The sequence below is a fragment of the Siniperca chuatsi genome, linkage group LG19 (genome assembly GCF_020085105.1).
Source record: "Siniperca chuatsi isolate FFG_IHB_CAS linkage group LG19, ASM2008510v1, whole genome shotgun sequence".
Classification (NCBI taxonomy): domain Eukaryota; kingdom Metazoa; phylum Chordata; class Actinopteri; order Centrarchiformes; family Sinipercidae; genus Siniperca; species Siniperca chuatsi.
In genome coordinates this window covers 19,739,611-19,754,873 of record NC_058060.1, presented here as the reverse complement: position 1 = coordinate 19,754,873, position 15,263 = coordinate 19,739,611, and the positions used below count along the sequence as shown (strand labels likewise).

At 39.4% G+C, this 15,263-nt stretch overlaps 1 protein-coding gene across 5 annotated transcripts in view; it reads left to right on the top strand.

Annotated features, from left to right (window-relative positions):
- The window catches only part of LOC122866944 (cadherin-7-like), a 97,411-nt gene that overhangs the window by 53,082 nt on the left and 29,066 nt on the right, over window positions 1-15,263 (top strand). For all 5 annotated transcript variants that reach the window (XM_044177232.1, XM_044177233.1, XM_044177234.1 and 2 more), the window contains 3 exons: window positions 10,010-10,177; window positions 11,912-12,099; window positions 14,168-14,421. In XM_044177232.1, coding sequence (XP_044033167.1) covers window positions 10,010-10,177; window positions 11,912-12,099; window positions 14,168-14,421 — 610 coding nt within the window. The remainder of the gene's footprint in view (window positions 1-10,009; window positions 10,178-11,911; window positions 12,100-14,167; window positions 14,422-15,263) is intronic.

Sequence of the window (15,263 nt, the reverse complement as noted above, 5' to 3'; positions counted from 1 at the left end):
TCAATGTTTTCCTCAGTTCCCTTCTGCCATTAATTCAGCTGGTGATCAAGCAACATCCATAGATGTTGGTAAATCTGGTCCTTTTTTTGTAGTCATCATTTAAGCCAAAAAATAGCTGGTAATTGGGCCGGTTTAGTCCAAAGACTGAACTTAGCTGAAAACAGCTTAATTTATAGTGATGTTTCTGGCCAAATGTTGAGTGTAAGTCCAATATTCACTTTCCTTATCGCTCCTGACAGGAAAAGTGCAAAAATGTCAACTAAAGCTAGATTTGATATTCTGCCTATCTCATTCCTTTAACAATTTACAATACAAATTGCTAAAATTGTTACCTTCTGCTGCCATTTTGCAGGGGCTACACAGGCTAATGAGGAGGCTATAGGTGGTCGGCCATTTATCGTAGGGTTGGTAGTTCGATTCCTGGCTCCTCCTGTCCAAAAGTGTCCTTGAACAAGAACACCAACTACCATGTGTATGTGGATAAAAAGTATGTCATTTTGAAAAATGTTGTCTGCAAAGTGATTTTTATGTTTAAGTATGGAAAGTTGCTTAGTGTAGCTTGAAGCGTAAAACTTTAAGCTCACAGATAAATCCCACATTGGTACTCTTTCTGTAGAACAACGGCTGGTTTATTAACCTGTCAAACAAACAGCACACAGACACCTAAATGTGCACCCAGATACAGCCCTTGGGCCCCTGCCAGCACCTCAGCTTTCTGCTGCCCATCTCCGCCTGACCACAACTGATTATACTTGGCTCTCTTTCCATCCACATAGAAAGTGATTGGATCTCATGGTTATGAGATGCAATATTGGTGTCAGAATTGAATAGCATGAATGGCTGTCAGGGAGGTGTGACTCCATGTGGGACTTGATGCAGGGAGGCATGAAGACATGTTCTCTTGTTTGACAGGGGTAACCTTAATAACAACTGTAGTTGAAAAAAATGCCATATAGAACAGTAACTTGTGTGTCAAGGGGGAAATCCTGTGGGCTTTTATAGCAGCATCATTACTGCCTAGAAGTCTCTATTGGTTTACAGAAGTTTTTTGATAGATTTCTTTTTAGATTTTCCCCCCTATATTGCTCCCTGAAAAAGTATGAGACACAACTGTAATTGAGAGAATTATTAGGAAGTGTTCACTCGGTTACCTTCGTCTTCATCTTAATTTAGTTACCTTTCAAGATGGACTACCTTGGGGAAATAAAAATTTATGCTACTAAAAAATGCTCTGCTGGTTTCCTGTAAAAACCAAGATCCTGTTGTGTCATCAATTTTTAACACTGTAGCACTTTTTACTAACTTGCCACCTTTTGTATTTATTTGACATTTTTGAAAAATCACAACACTAGCTCTTCTATAATTACATTACTTTACTTAGTCACAAAGTATCAGTAATAATAAATTAATCCACAAGACTTATCTCACTTATAAATATTTATTTGGAATTTGGTGATCCATTGTTAGCTTATACAACCTCATTTATGCTACTTCTTATTTTAAGATAAATTAAAATTCTCATTTATCATGTTGTGTCCAGCAGACATTTCTTAAACAGGAACGGGACAGATTTTTGACCATTTGCCTCTGGCTGTTGATCAATGATCAACGAACAAAGTTTGGGAGAACACTTGAACCCATCGATGAGCCTCAAGTGAGACTTCATGACACCAATACCAATTAGAGCGAGAGCAGACATTTACTTAAGTGATGTTCAAACAGCATGTCTGCCCCATAAAGTCTCCATTACTCTCATGTCATGTTTTTCTAAGACCCATTCAGCTCAATGACCAGAGCTCATTCTTTCACAGCCTCAGTTGATGACCTGTTTTTCATTAAGCTAAGTGGATTTTTAAATCCCAAGGTTGATATTTCAAAAGCTTTAATGGGTTATGGTTGCTTACTGTAAGTGGCCTGTGTTCTCCTACAGTAGATTGTGATGCTAACCAGAGTTGATTTCTGCTACATGTCATACTGTACGCTGTACATACTGGGAAAATCAGCATGGTGGATGAGACATGATGCAGAGATGTTGTCAAATGGCAATCTACTTAAATTCTGTTTTGTATTGAGCTGTCAAAGCATTTATCATTGCATGCTTAGATCTTTAGAGTGACAGATTACATGTACACATAGACATTTGTTTGCATCTTGACACCATTTTACTTCTTCAGATTTTCTATCACATAAGCATTTAGTAAAGTTTATAGAAGTCTTAGCTAAAATATGTCAATTACAACAACGCAAAATGTGTTTGTACAGCAGTTAACTTTTTATCTGTTGAGAGATATATTCCTATCTAAAGCATACATTCCTTTGTGTATTTTACTTCCCAGATGATCATATTTTGAAGCTGTACTTTGTGAATTTTAAAAGAAGAAATAGCAATTTTTTTGTTAAATTCATAAGCAGTAAAATGCACCACAAGTGAATTACATACAATCAGAGGTTTTTCTGCCACAGTCTTACTTGGTCTGGTATGGCCAGTAGCTTTCAGTGGCAAATGTTAGCTAAATTTAAATAGATATTGCTGTGTAAGTTGTAACTGACATCACTGAGTTAGTTTACTGACTTTCTGACTCTAAACTTGTGCTACTCTTAAACTAAATGTTTGCTATTTTTACCATGTTCCCATAACTGCCACTTGTTGCCACAGTGGCTACTGTTTAGCAAAAGTTACATATTCTTGGGGGAGACATGCATTGTCTGTGGGTCAGTCAAACCCTAAATTGGTAGTGTAATTAGTGTTTGTGTTGTAAAATACCATACAATGCAGCAGTACTGCAAACTATGAAGTGAATGCATGTCACACACAGTAAACAAGAAATTAGCATTTCTTGAACAAGCTTCACAAAAAGTAGATTGTTGCTTGTGGGGTTAATCTATTAAAGCCACAGGATATTGACACACTGAATTGCCCTTCATTTCCTTCATTTCCAAGACTTTTACTTTTTGATAAAAACATTGAAATGTTTCTCTGTGGCATGTTAAAACATAGTTTAACAGTAGAACAAGTAGAGAAGAGTGATGAAGTCAGCTTGCTGACCATAAGCTAGACCAGATCAAGAAAGACTGTAGCAGAAAAACTCCTAAATGTATTGATTTTACTCTTTCTAAGATAAGTATTGTGTTATTTTTTCTAGCAAAAGTTAAATAGTCTCACTTTAAATGCTATTATATTACAGGTGTTAAATATTGTGCCCGCCCTCTGTATTGGCTGTGAAAGGGAAGGCATTATTTGTGTTAACTGTTAGTTTTTAACATATTGTCAATATCATGTATCTTACAGAATACACTCCAGGGGTGAGACACTAGCTTTTAGACAGCAGCCCAGGATTGAGTGTTGTGGGATGAGCCCTGTGCTTCTGTCTTTGCAAGTTACTAATTAGTCCCATTTGCAGCACACGCCTGGGCCATAGCAGAGGGTGACTTTGACAAAGTGCCTGGGCTGAAATACACTCTAAGCTCCACACTGCAATACTGCACTAGCGATTAAGTAGCAGAGGGCTAATGGTCGGGGGGGAGAGAGGATGTGTGTGACCCGGTGTTAGGTGGGTAGCATCCTGGCTCTCTTTCGTCTAACAAGTCTCTTTACTCCAGTTCTTAATCCCAAATTGAATCTACAAGGTGCCCTTGGGAAAAGTACTTAATCCTGAATAGCTCCAATAACTTCCAAGCAATGCATAATGTCGGCAAAATACATAAGTTGTTGCGCCAAAGGTGCTCAGTTAAGACAGCATTTTGTAATATATATTGCTTGATAGCTTGTAGTTTAGTTTGAAGGTGAAGCTGAAATGGTAATGCTGTTAAGGACTGCGTTCTAATTGATGGCAGACTTGAGGAGGTTTGAACAGCTGCCTCCAGCTCCATACACCTAGGCGATATGGCAAGTCTTTTAGAGACAATTATACGCTCACATTAACACTGCTAAGCATGCATGCATGCATGCTCACAAACCTCGATGGCTGGAATAACAAGAGAAGAATTTAGATAGTCGAAAATGCCAGGTGCCTGAATGAGAGGATTAATTATATTCTGAAGGGGATATTTAAGATGTGACATGGCTTACCTCTCAAAGCGACACAACTATGACATCTGAATATGACAGGTACTCAGGTGAGAGAAGGCTGGACAGACTGAGCTTTGTCTCTTCTCAGCCTGAGAAAGTAATTAAACTGAAAACGCTCAAATAAAAGGCCAGGTCCAATCCTTGTGTAATCTATAGCAGCTCCAGCTCATCACATGTGAGATTCTGACGCTGAGGTCAGGAGGAGACGGCTTTGCTGTGATCAGCCTGTGATTAAGATATTAGCATGGCCTTTCTGAAAACCTTAAGTGCTTTCCTTTACCCTCTTCTTTAAAAGTGTTTGTTGTTGTAGCTCTGTGCGAGATTGTTGTGGTGACTGCACTAAATCGAGAACATTACAGCTGAAGGCTAGCTATAAGTCTGGCTGCCACCTGTAATATAGAGAGGGAGATGCAGTTTTTCAATTCTAATCACAAACAACACACACACCTGGATGCGTGCGCAGATGAACACACTTCCTCTCAGCATAACATTACAAATAAATGGATCCATGTGTTCTTTAACATGTTTGGCATAATGATATGTCTCTGTAACACTTGGGTCCTTTGTACTGTAGCATCATGTTGCCCTTTCACACTGGTGGATCACTGGGTAGGTATAGTGACCTGTCATTAGAGCATGATGCTTGAATGTCACTCAGTAATAAACTACCTGGGCTGGAGGTTTTATTCCCTGTTTGTATGGCCTGTTTTTGTGTTATGGGATCTATTTCTTGTAAGTGGACCGCCTGAGGGTTCAGCAAATCACATTCTGCACCCTTCATGTTTAAGTGTTCAACACCTTCATCAGTACCTCTCATAGCTGCACGCAGAGCCAGAGGGTTCCACCAAAGTCTGCACTTTTATTTCCTCTTCCCAAGACAAATGTCAAGTATCTGGGCTTTAGCAGGGAGCGTGGCCCACCCGTCTGCCGCCAGTGGTGTGGAGACAGCTAGATAAATGCATGGCTACAATGCGTCTGGCTCACACCGGAGGCAAGGAGTCACGGCGCAATGTGAGGCCGTGCCGTGATAGCGACAGAAGGGTTTTAATCATCGCCTCTCCCCAGGAATGACACCAGCGCCGCACGGGGTAACAGAGATAGAGAGCGAGGGGGGCTGGCACCCAGCAGACAAACAACAGCCTTGCAACATCGCCATGTGGATCAGCAATGTCGCTCGGTGAGAAGTATGTGTGCTTCTGGCCAGGCGGGAGGAGAAACATGTCGCTGTTTTTTTTTTGTAGCGTGCTGGAATCAGGATTCATGGCATCATTAAACACAGCCAATATCTCTCAGGCTCCAACACACCAAGCTGATATTAAATAAGTATATCAGTTGTGTGTGAAGCCTATCTATGGTTTAGTGAGAGCATTCATTTGTCTCAATGCTGGCTGCACAAACTTAACATCTTTTTCTAGTTTATTTCACCTTTTAGGAGCCATCGGTTGCAGCTGTTATTATAATCCAACCATTATCCATCTTCCTCCTCAACATTACTTCTCCTGAATGTTTAAAGATGCCTCTTTAGACATGCATGCTTTTGTCCCTGTGGTGATGTTGTGTGGAATAGAGAACAGAAAAGTTTTGTTCTGTTTGTGTCAAGCTAGTATTAAGGGAGCCTTGCTCGACTGAGGGCTTGAAGTAACCTTTCTGATGCAACTCAGTAAACAGGGTTCACAGGTGTCACTGCAGCAGGCACCAGAGCAGTAGTGGAGCTCTTTAATTGGCTATGAGGTTACACTGTGGAAGAAGCAGCAGGAAATGATGAATGGATGGATGGAGGATGGATGCAAGGGATAAATGGTGCAGACGGGTGAATAGCCACAGCACAGAGATGGATGTCTAAACTTTCAGCATAAAAGCCTAGGCTATAAAAACAAAAAACAGATGACATGTTTTGACTTTGTCATTGAGGCTTAAACAAAGGAGAGAAAAGCAGCCATGTTTTCCTCCAGTGCTGTATGACAACGTCCCACTGTTCAAGATTTGATGCAGGACTGAAATGGCATGTTTTGTGGAGCAACAGCAAAAGATTATTGCTTTATTGACCACCGTCATCTCACTGTAAGCCCACTGGCAGGGACTTTGGAGAAAAGAAGTGGTACAGCTCACTATAATTTAGCTAACTGAGCCATTTAGTTACAGCAGCCAATAACAGTTTTCAGCTGGAGGGACTGTAATGACATTAATAAAGGATGGCAGAGAGAGAAAATTAAACATTTAATGGAATTGTTTATTTTCAAGTACAGCCACGGTTGACGGTCAAAAGGCATCTTCATTTTTCTCTTGAAGTCTTTTGACCCACTTTTCTTGATTTGTTTGTCCTTCCTCCTATGTTCCTGGATTAAGCTGTGTGTGCTTGTACTTTTACTATTCTTGTGAGAACCAGATTTGCAATCAAGAAATCCTTGCTCAGGTTAAAGCAAGAATGAGGGTCAGGTTAGGCATGCAGTGATGAGGGTTGTGGTTTTGCACCCGCATAAAAAACAGCATCTGTCTTCTTCAGTCAGTCAAACTCATTAAAAACAGAACACGCAAACCTGATATTGATAGTGACAGCAGTTTATCAGAAATTTGTTGGATATACACCCATAAACCCATTTAGAATGAATCTGAAAAAGGAGCCTTTTCTAACTAAAGATCCTACCTGACAAGCATCAAATTTAGACTTTTTTTCAGTATCAAATGTAACCCTTTTTATTGCAGTCTGTGCATGGAGGGACTGCAAGTAGATAATGAAGTGCTACTTTCCATGGTACAGATTAGCTAAAACTGCTAAAACAGATTTAGACAAAAAGAATAGGCTCAAGTGTAGCCTATAGCCAACTAATCCACTGACTCCATGGTAAAATTATACTTCCTGTTTACATCACACAAAGCATGATGGGAACTGTAGTGCAAATTCTTCACAAATGGAGATAAAAAAAACAATATCGGTGACAAAATCCATGAAAATCAGTTTTTCCCAATTTTACACTATCAATCTATTTGATTATTAGTATTAATGTATCAGTATCAATGACATTTTCAACTACAGTATCTACTCATAGACAGATATTTGCTTATAAGTAGGAAACTTTTGGACATTCAGGCAAAAATCTCAAACTATTTCAAATTGCATAAAGCTTTTTTTATAATACATACCAAGTAATGGTATTCTGATTAACCATGACAATAACTATATAGGGCATGTCTAGCTAAGACATGTTGTGAATATACTGTATGAGGCTGTAAATTAAGGCAGTGAAAACCAAGCAATATAAGAAAGGGACTGAACATGTGTATTTATTTGTTTCCTTAAAAACTGAATTTGTTTTGTCCATAACAAGCTGTAAACATAACATCGTCATATTATCCCACTTATAATGTTGTTATTATGACCGTGTCAGCAAACAGTTGCCTATTCACACATCCAACTAACATGGAGCAACAATAGCATTTTCTTTTTTTTTTTAAGTCATGTTTCTGGCGACCTGACGAATGTAAGTCCAATATTCACTCCTGAGGAAAATATCTGGCTCTTTAGCTAAGCTAAATTCTCCACTATGTTCACCAGCTAGCTGCTAACTTTGTACATCTGCAGTTTGGTGCTGGACAGGTAGTGTTTCATGGGTTTACCAAGAGCTTGATAAAACTGTACCAAAACTGTAAATCTGTGGTTGTAGAAGTAAACCAACTGTAATATGCTAAAACACTGGACAGACGGGTGATAATTCTCTGTCACTATGAGCGACACCTTTCACTTTGACCCATTGTAATATAAAATATTGATTAGTGCAGCTAACAGGCATAAATCTACTTCTTCAAATCAGCCAGTGAAATCTGCAAACATTCTTGGTAATTCCACATCTAAAAACAACACAGTCCTCGTCAAGGGCACAGCTAATTGAGAATTCTCCAAAACATATAATGAGCAAATAAGTAGTGTTTTCGTGATTCGTTTATTCAGGAACTGTGTGCTGTGGCTTTGTGGGGTTCGTTATGAGTAATCTTCCATGTTCTGTTGGAATCTTTAATAAGTGCCATTTAATGAATGAAACACATTGTGTGGTATGTCATTAACTTTGAAAGCAGTGATTGCTTTTGAAGGATTAGGACACTTCTTTGCATTTAAATGCATGGCGTTAATTTTTCTGAAATTATCATCTTTGTAGTCAAGAGATAAAGTTGAGATTGGAAAAATGCATTAATGAAAAGATTTCTCTACAAGGTTCTTAGTATTTTGTGCATGTGTACCACATCTTGGCTGAACACTAGCTGTTTCATACAGCAGCTCAGGTGCAACCAGACAACTACAGACAAATGCCAGTCATTTGATGCCAGTGTTGTCACATCCTTGATCCTTTTCTGATACAGATCAATCATGACAGGGGGACAGACAGATAATGCCTATCCTGGCGGCTAAAATGTCCCCTTGCATGTGCTCACTTTTCTGACAGCGTCTTAACATTAACCTCGTCATATGTCAGACTACTAAACTATTTGGAGTGACAGCACATTTGAGGGCACATAAGAGCCACAATCCAATGCTGTTGTGTAAACAAGCTACCAGCCATGGACATCCCCCATTAACCTGAAGTCATGTATTCTTGTAATTACTACTTGAAGGGTTGATGTGAACAGGTTTTTCCAGTCTGAATTCATAATTTTAGACCTTTTTTTCCATTTTGACATGAATAGATCTTTCCCGTACTTGAGTGTTCTACTTGTCATCTAGCTTGGTAGTTGAAATAACTTTAGGTCATGAAGTGTAATTTTGTTGATGTCTTTTAGTCACTTCTTGTTTGGTACTGCTGAAGCTTTTTCGGTGCTTGTGTATTAAAAAACAACACTTGCAGTGAACTGGAGGCATTTAAAGCTCTGTAGTGAAGTTCTTACCACAATCAATCATCTTGAAGGAAGAACTAGCAAAATATAGATGAAAATTACAGGAACATAACATTTACGAAACATATTTTCTACCTGTCACCTAAAGCAGTGATTCCCAATGTGGAAAGATTGTAGAGCTCAAAAAAAAAAAAAAAAATAGAAATTACAGTTTGATTTAAAAAAAAAAAAGTCTATATGAGTTGTAACACCTGAACACTACAAATTGGTGTGAGAGTGCATGAAAACTAGCAAGCGAAGAGAGGGGTCTAAACAGTTAGCTAAAAGTCATGGATAAATGTTTGAAACATATAGGTCTACTAAAAGTGATGAATAAACAGTTCAAATAGATAAAAGTAATGGATAAATGAATTTGTTAGCTAAATGGATAAATGGTTGGAAAAGATAGCTTATAGTAGAATCGATAAATGGTTTCTATTAATAGTAAAAGTAATGGATAAACAGTTGAAATACTTTGCTAAAAGTAATATATAAATGGTTGAAATAGATAGCTTAAAGTAGAATTGATAAATGGTTATTATTGGTAGCTAATGGTAATGGATAAAGAGTTATTTACTTTTAGCATCTTTTTCAAGATGTCAGGTCAGTTTCAGGTGAAACTAGGCAACTAGGCGCCTGAAACTGACAGGTCAGTTTAGGCAGGGTAATCAACAGATACTCAGGTAGACTCCTTCCTGAGGGCAGGGCTTAAGTAACACAGAGTAGCTTAAATTTCTGAGCTCCCGGTCCATTTTTCACAATTGAGAATGACTTCCGGATGGGAGCCGAAACGTCTTGATAGGCCTAAACATTTAAAGTAGTTTGCTAAAAGTAATGGATACATGATTTAAATGTCCAGCTTCAGCCACTACAAGTGACAGCTGTACAAATGCACTTCTATATTTAGTGTTAAATAACATCCTGTTTAAAATCAATTCAAATGATCACATTTGGAACTTGTCAGGTGGTGTCGATGAAGAGGTACTTGAGTTAATCTGTGGGTACAGTATGTTTGACAAAAAAAGTTGGGAACCACTGACCTAAAGCATCTTTTTCTCCATCTGTCTCGCTCTTCAGGTGTCATCAGAACAGCTCTGCCCAACATGGACCGGGAGACGAGGGACCAGTATGTGCTCGTCATCCAGGCCAAAGACATGGTCGGCCAGATGGGTGGCCTCTCCGGCACCACCTCCGTCACTGTCACACTTACCGATGTCAATGACAACCCACCTCGGTTCACTCACAGTAAGACTCCATTCCTGATTGTCCCTACAGGGTCGATTAAGCTTGTCATGTACAGTACATGTCGTGTTTTCAACAGCTACTCAACAATCAGAATATAACCACAGTGATGTTCTTTGTTCCAGCTGAATGGGGCTTTAAAGATCTATTATCGCTGAAAAACCACTTGAACTCAGAGAACCAAATGAGGGCATATTTTGTACTGTATGCAATGAATGCAGGGTTACAAAAAAGGCTGGGCTGTTAAATCACCCTTAAAAAGAAGTCATTGGAAAATATTAAATTTGCTATATAATCTGTAGAAATATTTTTCTTTGTGAAAAAATTGAATTTGTGGTAGAACAGTAAGTACTCAGAAATCTCAGTAAGCAACACACTCATTTAATCCTCATCATTAAACTTCATCTCATCAGTTTTCTAAGGTTATGTTAACTGCCTTCCTAACTCCGTTCTCTGTTTATCTTAGTAACTTCCCTACATTAGTATTTTCAGTAAACATTTGGACTTTTACAACCAAATTTAAAAACAGCCTTCCTGCAAGGTGTGTACCTCCCTTCTTTATTCTTCATCAGAGCTGGGGGCTGCGCCGGCGTTGAATACCAGGATCAATCAGGCTCCGTTTTTTTGTTGTCAGCCTATTTCACGGGCTGCTAATGGGTTCCAGGCCGAGCTTTAGGATTCAAAGGCATGCAGTGCTTCTCATGATAATCCGAAGCGCCGGCAATCGGTTTACCGCTGATAGCCCAACCACTGTCTGGCTGGTGCACTCACCACTGGACTGCCATGAAGCAGAGTCAATTTGCTGGCCCCTGGGGGGAAAGAAAGGTTCAAGTTCGCACAACAAGTCATCAATGCCGTTTTAACCCAGTGCTGTCACGCTGGGAAGAAAGAGACTTTGGACGAGTTTGGGGTTTTGCTCCTGCTGTCGCGCTCGCAGGGTCATGGGTCAGAATCGATAGACTATTATAGAGCATCAGAGCTGATGGAGTTAGGAGCTATAGCTAGTCCTTGGAAGAAATGAGGGGAAAGAAGCCAAGGTTAGCTGCATGAGAGGACAGGCTGGGGGGAGGTGGGGGGAGAAGGGAAAAGAGGTAGGTGCAGGGGCAAAATGGAGGGAGTAAAGCAATTCTTTGCTCTTTTAAAGAGCTGCTATTCCACGGCAAATTAAAAAGCCATTATAAAGATTACATGGCGGCAAACAATGTCAGGCAGATTAGCATTTAGACGGTGGCTGAGGGAGACACTGTGAGGAACACAGAAAGGTCTGGTAATGAGCTCCGCCATGGTGATTGGAGAGATTATGATTATGAATATGATTCCCTTCTTTATTCTTATAAGAGTACTTTAAATCCGAAGGGTCAGACAAAAGCTCAGGAAACACAATGTAGAGTTTCGGAGTAATAGAATCTTCAAGTGGACATTTCATCCTGTGAAAGGTACCAAAGGGTTCAAAGCGTGACTAGTGGGTTTCTTTTTCTGACTTTCTCTTTATTTGGTCCAAGGGATAACCCATTACATCTAGACAACTTTTAGGGAGTTTTATATTTTGCTAAATACATTCTTCCACATGTGTCACTACTGCTGCCTGTCTGTGTTACGCAACATGAATTTATTGGAGAGCCACACAGCTGAATCAAAGCTGAAGGGGTATAACTAAAGCTGAGCCGCTTGAAGGTGTGTTGCTGGTGAAATAAGCACATCAATTACCAGCATCCGCTTCTGTCCTTCCTTTTCCAGAGAACTATCAGTACACAGTGCTGGAGTCACTGCCGGTGAAATCTGTGGTGGCAAGAATCAAAGCAGCTGATGCTGATATAGGCTCCAACGCAGAGATGGACTATAGGATCATGGACGGTGACGGGCCTGGAATGTTCAATATAACAACAGATGAGGACACGCAAGAGGGGGTTATCATCCTTCTGAAGGTACTGCATATAAAACAGATGGCTTTAACATATCAGAGATTCACCAGTGCCTTTCTGCCCACCTACCTCAGTGACACATAGAAAAATTTGGGAAAAATAGCATAATTTTCCAGCTGTTGGGTGAAGTCGTGTACGTGAGCAGCTGGTGTGGCAATAAATATTGCTTGGAAAATTGATTGGTATTGAGTGGTGTGACTATCCACATAGAGTTAACTCGATCCATTCCTTGTTCTACCTGCAAGAAATACCGCAATACTCCATTTCTCCTTCCTACTGGATGCCGACTCTAAAATTATGTATTTATTTTTCTGTACAGAAGCTAACATGTTACTACACTGTAGAAAAAAATGTGTAGCCAACCCACAGATATGAATGAATCATAAAGATCAATGTGATGGCTTTTTCATAGTGAAATATTAAAGCATATGGCTGACGATATTCTATATTTTTTCCATTAAAGTCCTAAACCAACAATGAATTGATCTTATTAATAAGTATTTCCTGACATAGCTGAATCCTCTGTGCCAGAGAACTCCATTGTTGTCCAAAAACGATTAAAAACACATCAGTGAGCCACACAGTCTCACTGGGTGACATGGTCCTTCATTACAATGAACATGGGCACTGTAGTTTATTTTGAGTCAATTCCATATACACCATCCTGCAGCTGTAAATATTTACTAGAGCACCAACGTGTACTAATCCGCAGCTGAAAATAGTCTCCAACAAATGCACTATTTACTTCTGTTTGAGTAATATTTTCTAAGAACGACAGTGCCCAGCTGAGGAACTTACTTAACCTATTTAACTGTATATCTGTGACTTTTTAAATATTTACAGTATTTAGTATGAATAAATGGGCATGGGACTGAGTGCACAGACAGGGTGGGGTAGTCGGAAAGTATTAACAGACAGATTCAAGCATTGTTGGTTTTGGTCTTTTCGTGGGATTTTGTAGTGCAGCACAAGAAGTGATGCATTATTTGATTATAATAAACAGAAAAAAGTCCACTGTGATCTTTACACCCTAGGCAGAATATGATTGTTTACTGAAGGATATTCGGATAACTACCCCTTTCTCCTCTTTACCCTTCTAACTTTCAAACTGTTTGTCTTCTACACTTTTGGATTAACTGATAATCACTAATGACAAATCAGCATTGACTATCTCCAACACCTTTGAAGTAAACATCCCATGGTCAATAGAAGGTTTACTACCACAGCAGCTCACTGAGATCATTGTAGCGATGGCGGGAGCAGAGATATTTTAACACCTAAAAAACACCATGGAAACCAAAATGCTATAAATAATGTCAGTGATATCCACCTACATAAATCAATAAATCTTTTCAAGTTAAATGTGTAACAAAGCCACTTATTCATTCATACAGGAAATTTGTTGCACATTCTTGCCTCACTTTTGGATGCACCAGAGCCTTGAAATGGTCTCCTCAGGCCACATGGATGTGACAGTTCATTGCTGCAGCTCTTTTGTAGGAGAGGGAGAGCAATTGTTGGACACTAGAAATTATTGTCAGATGGGCCAATTTGATCCTTTGTTTTGCACCAAACTCAGACAATTACAACATTGGAGAGAGTCACTGACAATCAAAGTGTCAAATCAATGTTCTCCTGCAGTATATTATATGTTGCAATGGGGAGTTCCAGACAAAATGACTAAATGTTTCAAAAGCATTTATTTCAGAATGCTTTTCACCATCTTGTGTGCCTTTCTTAAAATCAATATTATTGCTTTCACAGCACAAAGTAACTATAATCCATCAGCAAATGACTTTAAGTCGGACTCTGTGTTAAATTGTAATGAGTCTTTAGAATCCACATCCTTAATTGGGATCAATATCTCAGCATTGTATGAATGATTTACAGATTTGCATACATATATAAACTGTTCCTCTACCCTTGACTGAGTAGCCATAGTGTAGGCACAGTGTAGTCTTTACATTTCCAACAAAGAACTGAAAATTTTTTTGCCACCTCAAACCCTCAAACGCTGACAAGAAAAGTGAACATCAGTGTGTTGCGTATTCTTCCTGTCTGTCTCCTCCAGCCTCTAGACTTTGAAACAAAGAGCAGCTTTTCTCTGAGAATCGAAGCCACAAACAGGAATATTGACTCCAACTTCTTGAGCTTGGGCCCATTTAGCGACACAACATCAGTAAGGGTGACAGTGGAAGATGTGAACGAGCCACCTGTATTTTCCACTGCACTTAGCAAGATGGTTGTTTCGGAAGACGCCAAAGTGGGCACCTCAGTCGGGAGAGTCTCTGCCCATGACCCAGACACTTCCAACAATGCCATCAGGTACCAACAATTTGCTTGCCTGCTATTTCATGAAGTTACAAACTATAAATCTCCTCGCCATTTCAATAAGTGAAGTATCTCTCCTCATGTAACTCTTCTGGTCATAATTCACTGTTAAAAACAAATTTTTCAGAGCTGTTTGTTAAAGAAGAAATCCCACTAATCCCAAAGGACCCAGATAAAGCTCCCAAATCAAGTAAAGACAACTAATTTGTTCATAAATGGGTTAATCCATTCAACTACTCCACATTATCTACAAACACAGAATCCGTAGTCCCCGTGTGGCTGTCACAAAGACAATGCCAGATGGTGGGAGGGCCAAGGAGTGCTGCATTTGCAAAACTGAAATGCCATCTTGAACGAGAGAAGGGCATTCCTGCAGGAGGGTCAAGGCTCAACACTTGTGCCATGGCATTTATGACTCAAAACAAACACTCGCCTTGCCAATCTGTGTGGTGTCACTCTCGAGATCCCCACTTATTAATTGAATGAATATTGTATGGTATTCATGCTTGGCCTGTTAGGATTGTTAGTAATCTTAATCAGAAAAATCAAATTACAGCACTATTGTAGATGTAAATTGCCTCTTTTTGCTCCTGTGACTGTTATCAGCGTCTGCAATATATTTCAATACATCTGTTGAAATTAAAATTTTTGTGGAACTAATGCAGCCACAAGAGTCAAATTACACTGCAATAATACCCTTTGGATGTAGGCTGACTGAAGTTGTAATTTTCTCTAGAAATACAAGTTGCTGTTTATTGAAAGGGTTTGGACCGATCTGTGTTATGTGCTGTGGGACAAGTAGACAGCTTTAATTTTCATCAAAATTTAATAGGGTT